Genomic DNA, 13,638 nt, shown 5'->3' on the forward strand with positions numbered 1-13,638 from the left:
TTTTGCGGGGCGTGCGGTTAGTTACTAGCATGCTGCCGGGAGGAGAGTAGAGCATGGAGAGATGAAAACTCTTATACTGACAAAATACTATTCATTTTGTAATTAGAGTTGAGCATGTAGCCACTAAGTCTCCTGTCCCAAAGCTGATATGGGGAAAAGGTCCAATGTCCGGTCTTTTCCCCAGTAAACCCGAGACTGGCTAGAGTGGAGCAGCCGTGGGAACTTTTTCGCAGCTTCCACCAGGTCAGGACGTCCTAGAGGGTGACTTCCTGTTACTTGTATTGCCTGGTGGCATCTGAGGACCTGTTGGACTCCTCAGAAATAGGAAAATTGAGTGAGTCGTGGGTGGGAGAACCCTCTCAGTCTTTCCCCTGGCCAGTTATGTAACTTTGAACACACTAAGGACTTATTCTCACTGGTAACAGCCATTTCTGTTACCGTCCAAATAACTGGACTCATCATAATACTTTATAATAGTGAAGATCCCAAAAGGGAGGTATGAACTTTATAGGTGAAGTCCACATGCCTGTGAAAACAAGGGCAGAATGTCTGTGAAACACATGAAAATATACTAGTGAGGGTCAGTATTTATAGGAATCTTAGAGTAAATTTTCTCCATTAGGTGGAAAATTTCAAAAATATATATATTTTTAAGTGTATAACTTGCTTAGTTTATTAGTTTCACATGACTTGCTTTCGAGAATTAAGTTAGCATTTTATTTTTAACACCGAAGAAATTGTTCCACACTTTAAACGTTTTGCTACGTGTACTTATGACAGGTGCGATTTTCTTAGTTTTCAAAATCAAGCGACAGGGCCGAAATCCCATGCCTAAACTCCTGTGCCCCTCATGGCCTGGAGGGAGCCCCGCCCTGCAGAGTAGAGTCCAGTGCTGGGGGCTGTAAGAACAGGCAGAAAGAGAGGTAGGGAGAGGGCAGTTCAGGAGGCGATCCTGCAGCTGGCGAGCTGTCTTCGTTTTCTCTCTCAGAGTGCAGAGACGTGCTCCTGCCACTGCTGATCGACCAGCTCAGCGGCCAGCTGGACGACAACTCCAGCAGGCCTGACCATGAGGCGAGCTCGCAGCTTCTGAGCAGCATCCTGGAAGCGCTAGACAGGAAGGATGTGGTGAGTCGAACCGTCACTGACGCAGACCACAGCACTCACTGGTCTCGTGGCCTCGGACGAGAATGACTCTGTGGCCTTCCTGGCGTCAGGGCTTGGCCCACGCACTTTAGAACAGGCACACCTGGACAGGCTGTGCCCATTTTAGAGGTAAAGAGAGGCTTCTCCTTGCTGGAACCTGCTCTGCAAATCTAAGTCCAGGAGAGGTCTGCTTACTGCTGGGGCCCATTGCTGAGGTCCCTGTGAGAACCTTTCAGAGCCAGAGCCCTGTTTAGACACTTTTATTTTGTTTTTGTTTCTGTTTTTTTATGCAGAAACCTTGCTCCTCTTTTACCTTTGGTACCTACAGTAAACACTATTGTAGATATTTTCAAGCTTCTTAGAAGTTTGTGTGTTTATATTCTCTCTGACCGCGATTCTTTGGAGCCTAGTGGAAATTACGCATTTCCTTATCTGGCCTCTTCTCCATGACCTAGATATCTGTGCCCCCTGAAGGCCTGGGATTGGAACTGCCTGGATTTACCGAGTCCTAGAGATAGAGATAGCACAGCCCAAAGGCCTATGCGTGGCCTCCACTCAAGAGGCTGGAGAACTTTGCAGAATGTTTTCAGTTGCACGCAAACCATGGTCACCACACCGCTTGGTGTCTACATGGCACAGATGTTCCCACAGAGTAGGGAAATCACTCCTGGTTTTGCCTTGGCCCTTTCTCATACCAGCATCTTTAGATTTAGTTCTGCTGAAGGACATGACGGACACTCTGTCCTTTTCATAGCCCAAGCCTTAGCTCACTTTTCAAAGTCCACCCCAGTTTGGCCACAGCCCATCTCACCTCCTGCTTGTCATCACACAGGCACATCTGCATTTCGCACATCTGCATTCCACACCTCTGCCACAGAAGAGCAGGAGGAGACCATCACTTTCTCTACCTCGCTCCACCTTTGTTTCTTCCCTGAGCTCCTGTAGACCACCCTATTTGTACTATCTATTTTAGATTAAATTAAATTCTAGGTCAGCCCCTTTTTAGGCTTAAATGTGTTCCTAGAAGCCACGTTATAAAATGGAATACATTTTCCCTCAGGAATCTTACGATTGGGGATTTGATTCCTAACCAAGGATTTTACAACAGGTAAATAAATATGATCGATCATGTCATAATGACTATAATATTTTTAAAAAGTAACCCTTATGACTCGGTAATTAAAATACTAAAATGAAACTCTGAGTCCTCTAAAGTTGGCAACAACGTGCTAGGCACAGGGCTACGTTTAGTCAGGGCTACGTTGTTCTTGAAAGCATGTGTATGTGATCCTAAGTTAATGTGGAATATAAGAATCAGGCTATTTGGTTTCTAGTCTCAGTATGACCACTCTGCTGTAGCTCTTTATCCTTAGGACAGTGTCATGGCACTTCACTTTCCCATTCAGCGACATGTAAGAATTGTTCTAGATGACCTCCCAGGTCTCTTTCACTTCTGATCCTACTTCTTACTACACAGAAAGACTCTTCAGAAATGACTTGAATGTATTTACGTCCTGCGCTAGATGTAATTGGCTTAAAAAACTTTTTTCGTCTTCCGAGTAATGTTCTAATAAGCAGAAGCATTCAAAATTATTCATCTTGGAGCTCCGTTAAAGTAGTTAAGTCAGTATTTTTTTTATTGATGGTAATGGTATGTTTTTTTTTCTACCGTAAGCATTTTTAAATATACGAGCTAACTTTATATGTCTTCCCATAGCCTCTCATCTTCTCAGTTAATTCCAAGCTCTATAATTACTGACATTTATTCCTATGCCTTTTTTCGTTTTTTAACAGTCCGAGATTCCTTCCTCTTTTCCCAAAGCTATTTCTCCTCATTGTCCTCATTCTTCAAAGCAATAAGCACCTGTGTGAGGTCATTCCTGGTGCAGTCCTGCCCAAACCCCCACGCTTTGCTAGTTCCCTTCATGTTCTCTTTATGTCACTTTTAAGGCTCTTATCGTTTGGTACCCTGAGTTATGAGTTCAGTTTACAAATCCTTAAACAACCTGCATGCTCTGGGCGCCAAGATAAGTCTAAGAACACAGCGGTGAACAAAGGGAACAAGCACGTTGGGATCTTTGTGTTTTGCTTATATATATTCATGCCTCATCTCTCCTGCTGGAGGATGAATCTCTTAAGGGCTCAGAGGATGGAGGATTTATTTTCACACCTCCACACAAGCCTTCCCCCGCACTCCTATGTGAATTATGCACTTAGTCAGTCCTACAGTATGGAATTATAAATATAGGTGACCTCTCCAAGAAAGGTCAGTTTTATCCTTCACTTTCATTCAAAGAAATGGGAAGCAAGTAAATAATAAAATGCAAGGAAGGAAAGAAGGGAGGGAGGGAAAGAAGGCAAGCTAACAGTACTTGGTATTTTAATAAAACTATATATAGCAATAATTTAGTTATTTGAAGTGTTTAACCAGGAGTTTCCAAATATCTGTCATGAAGCAAGAATGAATAAAGGCTTTGAAAAGTTAAGTTAAATACTGATAAGTTGAAGCTGAATGAGTGTAACACCAAACCACAAAAAAGGAAAAAAAGAAAAATAAAAACTAAACATTATGAGGCACCGTTGAGTACATCAGCCCGATTAATTCCTATAAGCAAACTTCCTTTTTTACGGTTATGAAAAACTGAAGATCAACAAAGTCAAATAATTGCTCACCCTTGACAGAGTCAAACTATTAAATCCCTATGTTAGTCTGCTCGGGCTGCCAAAACAAAATACCTGAGTCCTCATTTAACATCACTGATAGGTTCTGTGACTTTAAGTGAAGCAATGTATAATGAAACTAATTTTACCACGGGCTAATTGAGATAAAAAGAGTTCGGTTTCTCTGACATCTCATCGACATTATAAGGAAATCACTGTTATTTGAGGACCTGCTGTAGACTAGGTGGCTTAAACAATAGAAATTTATTTCTCACAGTTTTGGAGGCCAGAAGTCCAAGGTCAGGGTGACCACCGCGGTCAGGTTCGTGGTGAGGGTGCTCTCCTCCTAGTTCCCGCCTGGCCTCTCCTAGGGGTGTGTGTGGAGTGACAGAAAGGGTAAGCTCTCTGGTGTGTCTTCTTATATGGACACTAATGCCATCAGACCAGGCCTTCATCCCCTAATTGGCTCCCAGGTATCATCACAGTGAGGTTAGAGCTTCAACATGTGAACCCTGAACACAAACAGTTCATAACAATCTCCTGGACTGGAATTTCTTGTTTTGGTTTTTTTTTTCTCCTTCTACACAGAAGGTAGCAAGAACTTTGTATTATAGCTTTTCACTTCCTGTGCATGTGCCTAATTGTTCCAGACAAGCTGACCTGCTCAGCGTCAGGACTGAGTATCATGCTAATGGGAGTCCCCCCACCCCTAAATTGTGCTGAGTCAGTGGCCACAGTGAGCTCTCAGCAAGCTTGAGTGATCAGGGTTATTAGGGCAGCATTCTTCCACGGCATGCCCACACATCTTTTAAATGTTGTACCTGATTCTTTCCACCTGGCCCCTTGGTAACATTATGTATTATTCTGTGAAAGCACTTTTCCATTTGGGACAAGAGATTGCTTTGTAGGGAAGAGCCAGAATGAGATTTAAAGAGAAAACCCCTCTGTCCGAGGTTTCCTGAAGAAAAGTAAGCTGAGTCGGAAGAAGCGGTGCCATTTCCTGTGTTTCCCCTTAGGGCCCCACCGCCATGCACATGCAGCTGGTGATGGAGCGGCTGCTGAGGAGGGTCAACCGGACTGTGATCGGGATGAGCCGACAGTCTCCCCACATCGTGAGTATCGCTGCAGGGGACCCGCTGCCCCCACTGCTTCTCAGTGTCCCATGTGCCTCTTGGGAGGCTTTTGGGACCAATGTCTTGAGACTAGATTCACATGGGCCCCTCACATCCCAGCCTGTTCCTGCACACTGTACGGCATGGCTCACTTAGAAATGAGTGGGATCCGGGACCTTACAGCCTTCCCAGATGGGCGATTCTTGGTTAGAACTGCAAGAGGATTTTAATTCTGAGACTGATGTTCCTTCAAGAGGAGGTGATCCAGCAGGGTGGCAGAGAGGCTCCTGGGGAGCATGATTAAGGGGTCCATGAACATTAGGCAGGCAGATCCATTCCTGAGAAGTCTCACTCACGCTGAAGATCAAACAAAGGCCAGTTACAATGCAGAGACCCACTGAGACATGCAGGCACCCTAGAAGACTAATAACTCAGTACCCGGTCCACCTATTACTCCTTGAATATTTATTTAATATTTTATTTAAGGAAACTATGAGCCTTGGTGAGCAGAAAATAGAGGGTTTTGGTGGCTGCTTTCAGCATTTCTTCTATTACTCTCAAGTAATTTAATAATCTCAAATAATTTAGTTCTAATTCTCAATATATGCACACCCTGTCTGGATCCACCCTCGTTAGAAAGGTAATAGTAATAGTATTAGTACTGCCAGCTGTAGCAATGATAATAGTAGTAGTCATTAATCTATTTTGTGTGTGTGTGTGTGTGTGTGTGTGTGAGTGTGTGTGTGTGTGTGTGTGCCAGAAACTTCAAATTTTAAGCACTTTATGTTTCATTGAAAGCTCATTCCAATCCTATCAGGTAGTTCTTTCATGAGCTTCATTGTTAAATGAGGAAGCATGTGGACAGAGGTTACGAAACCTGCCCGAGATTGCAACTATCATTTGAATTGGGGTTTGGACCCAGGCAGCCAACCTCGCTGCAGAGTGTGTGTGTACTGTCAGACAAACCCGTGCCCAAGCAGCTTTTACCAAGTTATGTGTCCTGTAGTTGCCTATGTGTCCTATAGTTGCCATGAGAGGAATTCTGATAAATTCCGTTTTCCCCTTTGCATCGTATTTCCACAAATGTTCGACATGCTTATAGATTGGTGCCCTATGGTCCCATCCAATCCTTTAGGTTCAAAGAAAAAACAAAAACATTTTAAAGGACTTGTGATTCGCATGCTTTTAGAAATGCTTGTGTTGCTCTAACATCTTATTCTCTAACTACTGTGTCTGTTCGATGTCAGATAAAACTATGATTGAGACCACAGCTACCTGTTGAGATCCAAGTTGTATCACCCTTAAAATGAAGTATCTTTTACTTGTGATATTCAAAGATAGGGTTAAGTTTTAATTAGAGGACATAGGAAAAGAACCATCCCAAACTGCTATAGTTAGCAAAAAAACATTTATTTCTTCAACAAACATGTATTAAGAAACTACTGTAAGCCGAACTCTATTCTAGACACTGGAGATATGTCAGGGAACAAAACAGACAAAAATCCCTACTTTAGCAAAGCTTACATTCTAGCAATAACAACTACAACAACAAAAAATAGATGGTGTTAGAAAGAGAAAAGTGCCCTGGAGATAAAAATGAGCAGGATAAGGCAAGTCAGGGTGGGAGAGTTACAAATTTAAACAAGGTAGTTAAGAATGGTTTTCCAGAAAAGGTAAAATTTGGACAAAGACTTGAAGGTGAAGGAGTGGGCCATGTGGCTGTGTGGTGAACAGCCTTCTGGGCAGAGGCAGCAACCAGGGAAGAATCCCTAAAAGGTCCCTCGTAAGACTCACATGTGGGTGATAGAGCTGATTCAAATAAGAATAAAGAGAAATGACTGCAAATAAAACATCATCTCTCTGCTAGATCAAAACTCAGGCTGATCCAAAACATATTATGAAAGGATTCAGATCTTATATTAAAAATATAGATAACTGGACACACCATTAATTGCTAGTGCCGTGCCATTTCTGACATGTATGTAAAGAAAGTATAGAGAAGGGCAAGTTGATAACTATGTTGTTTAGGAAATGTTATGTTGGCTTACAGATAATACTTTATATGCGTTCATTTAAATTTACCTTTTCAACTTCTTTTAGTAGTGAAATCATCTATCATCTCCCTCGTTGTTTAACTCAAGAGTGTTGGCTCGGTATGTTCAAAGAGAAGAGTGAGGATTTGAATGTGAAAGTGGCAGTATCCTTGCCATGTTTCTGTTAAAACAAGATTATGAATGTGGAAATGGCTGAAATACATGGAGTGATAGAGATACCATGAGAACACAGTGAGAATGCTTGAGAAAGGTAAACATAGAAGGGAAAAGCGAGGGAAAGACATACAAAGAAACAAAGACACAGTCACAAAGAGAAATATGTACACACATATCCTATATATAGATATACATGTATATATACATATATATGGCTTAATATAGTTTATTCTAGATATTCAAGAATAGTTAAATATTAGAGGATCTGTTAATAAAATATATCAATTTGATAAAGGAAAAAAGCTTATGATTCCACAGATGCCAAAATATATGTGATAGATGTAATATCTATTTCAAATTGAGAATTGGAGGAGATGTTGTTAACTTGCAATCACCAGGCAACGTATTACTTGATGGTCATAAAAAAGAGAATCAAGATGTTAAATATCAACTGTCATTTCACATTTTTCAATAAATTCTGGCCAATGTAATAACTCCTCCCCTCGCCAAAAAGAACCCACCAAGTATAAATATTGAAAAAGGAAAAAGTAATTATAATTGTCATTATTTTTAGCTGAAATGACTACGTTATCCAGGAAACCCAAGAGAGTTAAAATACAAATTTTAGTAACTAATGAATAGCTTATTAAACTAACCGGCTTCAAAATAAATGTCATTCAGTGGCCTTCTTATATAACAACTGAAGCTATTTAGAGATTTTAAAAGAAAAATTTTATTTAATTTAGTCACAAAAATATGAGAGCAGAAATAAATAGAAGATATATAAATCAATAGCCCAATAGAAGCAGTAATGGAGGACTTGCCTACCAAATTTGAAAACATTGTCATGCTACAATAATCATGCAATAGGGTACATACATCAACAGAATAAATGGAAAGAATTTGAAAGGAGACTTTAGAGTAAATGAAATGTTTTACCTTTCAATAGGTAAAGTGAGATTTTTAGTAAATATTATTTGGCAAGTATGTGAACAATGTGGAAAAATTTTGTTTGACTTTTATTCATGCTATACCAGTAAAACAAATGTCAGATGGAATGAAGGATTTAATGTTTAAAAAAATTAAATCCTAAGGCAACTAGAAGAAAATATAAATGAATATATACCTATTTTAAAGAATAAAAGGACTCATGAAGTTTTAAAAATTGAAAGGATCCTATAAAAGAAAACAGTAGATTTTACTGGGTAAAAAATTGAAACCCCTATATGTGAAAAAATATATATATGTGCGCAGCTTTAACTTCAAGCACTAAACAAATAAGTTTTAAAATTATTTGTAAGATGTGTGACAAATGGCTAATAGCCTTAATATACAAAGAGCTATTATAAACCACTGAAAAAAGATACAGTAATTTTAAAAATTGGTAAAGAATATGAGCAAACAGCAAAGTGAAAAAAATAAATGGCCAACAAACATATGGACAGAATATGTAATTCACTATAGAGGAAATGCAAATTAACCAAAAACAAGATTAAATACAAATCTTCAATACCCAGAATAGGCAAAGGCCTGGAAAAACAAATAATGTTTGACACCGATGGGAGTAAAAACTATATGCTAGTTTGGCAAGATATATCAAAAGCCTTAGTATAATAATTTACCTAGGTTTATAATCAGAAAATTAACTTTTTAAAACAAACTGAGACAGACATTCGTTTAGAGAAGAGGCGTGTGTGGTTAGTCTTTTATTATTATTGGTTTAGGTAGTCATTCCCTCCATTCCAAAAACAGCTGTCTATTATCTCCTCTGTGCTAAATTCATTTAAATTTGTGTTGTTTTCATAATCATATGAATACAAGAGGATCTTTCCTCCTAGATATTTGCCCTCTGGCTAGAATATTAAGTCTATGATTCAAATAGAGTTGGACTGGGGGAAAGCACATTGAATATGTAATTTCTGACCTCAAAAATAGGAATGGTATTAATCATCTAATTATTCAATTCCTTTCTTCAAACCAGGTCCACAATAATGCATGCATAACACGCGGGGAATAATGGCTAAAAGCGTCTAGAGTTGAAGAAATGACATTGCAGTGTTCTACTAGCAAATTCTCATTTCCTATCCTTATCTCTCCTCCACTCTCAGTTTCGCTACTTCTCATTTTCCTCCTTGCAGTTGCTTCAAACTCAACTTTGTTTAAATGATCTAAATATTTCGGACATTTCTCCATGGACTTCTTTTTGCAGTACAACGCTGTCTCAACAAGAAACTCAAAGTCCCCAAGTTGTTACGGCTTAAGTAGTAATCTAACTGAGATCTTGAAGTCAGTGTCCTGTGACCTACAGGACTGCACAAATCTTAGGCGTTCGTGGGGTGGGGAAAGCCCTCCCTTCACAGTCCTTAACTCAAACTCTAAAGGGGGTCATTTTAAGCAGAAACAGCAAAGCAATGCCCTTTGAACTTTTTGTATGCTACATGTTTCCAGTTTGGTATGGTCCTTGCTTAGATAATTGAATGGGAAAAACCAAAGTACATGTACCCAAATCTTATTTGAGAATTGTATTTTCTTTCTCCTTCAGGGGAGTTTCGTTGCTTGCATGATTGCCATCCTGCGGCAAATGGACGACAGCCACTATGCTCACTATATCAGCACTTTCAAAACCAGACAAGACATCATTGTAAGTTGTCTTCATTGCGTCCTGGTAACCTTATATTTAGCAAAATATATATATATAATTTTTTTTTTTGAGCATCATGAGTCCAGGGACCCCTCCCTGTCCACCTCCAGTGCTGGGTGACTGTCCACCCAGGAAAGTGTTGATTCTTTCTTTCTCTCTGGGATAGGACGTGAAGAAGAGTATAATATGTATAGCACGAGGTCCTCACTTAACCCCTCGAGTCTCTTGGATTTAGAGAGAGCACTTATTTAGAAACATTTGGGAGATCTTGTTTGCTCTCAAGAGGATAGTGTCTCATTTTCAAAAACTATTGTTACTCATACTGGGGCAAGGATTTTAAGAGGCAGAGGTGTGCAAAGTCCTCTTAGATATGGTCGAAGTCATCATTTTCAATATTCCCTGGAAAGGACAATGAGAAAAGATAATACCTGCCCCTTAAAACGTTTGTAAGTTATCTTCAGTTGAAAATATTCCCTTCACTTTTACTTTAAAGAAAATTGTTCTCACAGTTGCTATTAAGCATACAACCGAAGGTGCCTGAGAGGCCAAGTTAGGCCTCTGGCTGCTCCCCAAGATCCTTCTTCAAGAAATTTTTAATGACTGTTGAAACTTCCCTGAAGGTGTCATCTTATCTTGAGAAACAGTAGGCTGGACAAGGAGCCGCATTAGCAATTCGATGCCGTGTTGCACTAGGCTTTGTTCTCAGTAACTTCTCATCATCCATGCATATTTAAGTATTCTTTATGCTCTAGATTTTCTACTTTCTGCCTCTATTATACTGATAGTCAGTGGCCAGTACACTCAAGGATATCCAGCTCCTTTCCTGCCAATCACCTTCCTTTCTGTGAGGTCCCAAAATGGAAAACACACAAGGAATTGGAGAGAAAGTCTTGTTTATTATTAGTAGTAATAATTGGTCCATCGATGAACTCTCAAAATGCTATGTTAGACCTTTGGCTAATATAGCTAATAAATGCTATATTAGGCCTCCACTTAGGATGTGCTCTAGCAGGCAGCACGGCACAGGAACCTATAGCAACGTGACGGTGTGCCTGCAGAGCCCAGGTGCAAGATAATGTAGGAAGAGAGGAGGGGAAGGGAGAGAGAGAAGCTGAGCATCCTCCATAGGCAGATGGCGTAGTGGATTTTAGAACACAGGCTTTAGAACACCCAGATCTGGATTTGAATTCTGGCTCTTTCACTTCTGTGTAATTTTGGGCAAGCGATTTAACCTCGCTAAACCTCAGTTTCTTTGTTTGTAAGGCAATATCTACCTCAAAAGTTAATGTGAGTGGGTATTGATTAAATTGACACATGGACAATACCTAACTTTGTGCTTGGCATGTAGTTAGTGCCTACGGGCACCAGCTATGTATAATAATAGCTTTATTATTATTGTAATACAAGATAAAATTAATATAAAAATGGTGACTTTTTTTTTCAAATTTCCTTCAGAAAGCAAGTAGAATAAGGGAAGTTATATTAAATCCAAACTTGACAATTTGGCTCCATTAGGTAAGCACAAAAACAGGTTTAACGCCTGTTTCCCAGAACAATGGTGAGCTCTTCTCCTAGTTTTTTTTTTTATCTATTTATTATCTAATTAAAAAAGAGGATTATTATCCCAGTGAGGGGGTTGTGGTCTTCAGTGGCAGAACTGCAGTGTACAGCTAGGCCTTTTGACTTTCAGTAGATTGGCTTTTCACTCTCTCATGTTGCCTTCTGAGTAGATCACTTGAAAGACTGAGAAGTGGTAGAAAATGAGGCCTGTGATTATCTGAATTGCCTTAATTACGCCATCACTGCTCACATGAATTTAGATAACCGGGAGTTGACTGTAGAGTCAGCAGCGTCAGAAGTGGGTAACTGGCATCTCAATTTAATTCTTGCTCCACAAACCATGAATTCTTGTTGATTTGCGAGAAAAAGTTAATAGAAGAGTAAATAAATGGGTTGGCTCACTTAAAAGGTAAGATGAAAACTTTGGAAACTCATGAAATATGTCTGTGGTCTCAGAATTGAGGATAGGAAAGTTTGACTCTCCATTTAACCAGCAAGAAGATTCGAGAGCCAGAGTTCTCCCATTGCTGTGCTGTTTGCAATCCAAAGTGCGGGAAGTTGAAACCAACTTGACCTGAGGCTTGAAGGAGTAGCATCGGAAATAGAACCCGGGCCTCGTGCCTCCCAAGCACCGTGTTCTTTCTGCTATGTGAACTGTGCAGTTTAGTGCTAGAGAAATTGGACTGTATTTTCATTTTAAGAATCTGAGTGGAAAATGTCTAAAATTAACTAATAAATAAAAAAAACTTTTGAAACTTTTTAGTTTTGCTTTTTAGTCCAGTTGTTCTATTTCTGAGTTACTTTTTGCTCATAACCCCCTTTTCAGTAGCATAGCTTTTTTTCCAATACTGGATTTATTTATTGTTCATGATAGTCACCGTGATTCACTGCTATCATCTCTTTTTTAAAGACCATTTAGGACCCTTCTCCCAGGCTACACATGGTATTGTTCCTGAACTAGGAAGAATCATGGTTTTACTTCTTATTTATAGCGTTTTTGTTCTGTCCTAATAACAAATGAAGAAGAATTTGACTCAGAGTTATTAGAAGTATCAGTTTTCTCACAATTGTTGGTGAATTCATTTTAAGGGCAGTAGATCCATTCAGACGACACTTGACAGCACGGGACCAAAGAGATTACAGTTCTAAACTTGGGGTCCAGAACTCCAAGTTCTCTTCCCAGCTCTTTTGCCTCCTAGTTTCTAGGACCTTAAGCAAGTTGTTTACTTTTTCACAGTCTCAGTTTTATCACTTGTAAAATGTGGACAATTTTTTCATCCTGTCTTCCTCATCAAAGTATAGGATGTAAAAATCAAATCATGTGATAGCTGTAAAAATGCCTTGTTATCCCTAAAATTGTATTAAAAAGCTAGGCTGCTATTATGGACTAGGGACATCTGGTTCCGAAGTAGTGCTCCTTCTTGGCCACGTGCTGGGGGAGAGACTTAGGAAATGGAACCCCGTTTTCATCCAGCCATTCCTCCTTCGTTCTCTGCAGGACTTCCTCATGGAAACTTTTATCATGTTTAAGGATCTGATTGGAAAGAATGTCTGTGCCAAAGACTGGATGGTCATGAATATGACTCAGAGCAGGTAAGACTGCCTGTGACGGGCCCAGTGGCATCTGACCATGAGTACAGGTGGCCTTGAACGACACAGGTTTGGAATGCGCAGTTCTATATTCACAGATTTTTCTCAATAAATACATAAATGTATTTTCTCTTTCTTATGGTTTACTTAATAACATTTTCTTTTCCCTAGCTTGCTTTATTGTAATAGTACAGTATGTAATACATAGGACATACAAAATATGTGTTAATTGACTGTTTTCGATAAGGCTTCTACGGATTCCCAACTTCGCGTCGGAAATAGTTTCCGATCCACAGTTGGTTGAATCTACAGATGTGAAACCCAGGGATACAGAGGGCCGACTGTAGTTAAGTTTTGGAAGAATCAAAAGTTATATGCGGACTTTTGACTGTACAGGGGGATCAGCACCCCTAACCCCATGTTGTCCAAGGGTCACTGTGCCTGGGTCTGATAACTAACTTTCGTGAAGTGCTGTTCAATCCTTTGCCTCAGATCCATCATCTGTAAAGTAGGGATCCTCCCGCTTCCAGGATCCTAGCTCATTTTCTGGATTTCACCTGGCCTACTGCGGTTGCTGCAGCTCAGGCTCTCTACTCCCTTCTCTCTGGTCTCCTCATCATTCTCATGTGACTTGTCAGCATCAGCTCTCCATGACCTCTTTTAGTGGCTCCATATGGGCTTCATCCTCCTGACAATCAAGGCCTTTGCAGCCTGGGCCACC

At 40.0% G+C, this 13,638-nt stretch overlaps 1 protein-coding gene across 1 annotated transcript in view; it reads left to right on the forward strand.

Moving 5' to 3' along the window:
* Window positions 1–13,638, forward strand: part of DOCK5 (dedicator of cytokinesis 5) — a 136,389-nt gene that overhangs the window by 77,975 nt on the left and 44,776 nt on the right. The window contains exons 27-30 of the mRNA XM_015593274.2: window positions 989–1,125; window positions 4,821–4,916; window positions 9,669–9,767; window positions 12,826–12,920. Of these exons, the coding sequence (XP_015448760.1) occupies window positions 989–1,125; window positions 4,821–4,916; window positions 9,669–9,767; window positions 12,826–12,920 (427 nt within the window). The remainder of the gene's footprint in view (window positions 1–988; window positions 1,126–4,820; window positions 4,917–9,668; window positions 9,768–12,825; window positions 12,921–13,638) is intronic.

The sequence above is a fragment of the Pteropus alecto genome, unplaced genomic scaffold (assembly GCF_000325575.1).
Source record: "Pteropus alecto unplaced genomic scaffold, ASM32557v1 scaffold166, whole genome shotgun sequence".
NCBI lineage: Eukaryota > Metazoa > Chordata > Mammalia > Chiroptera > Pteropodidae > Pteropus > Pteropus alecto.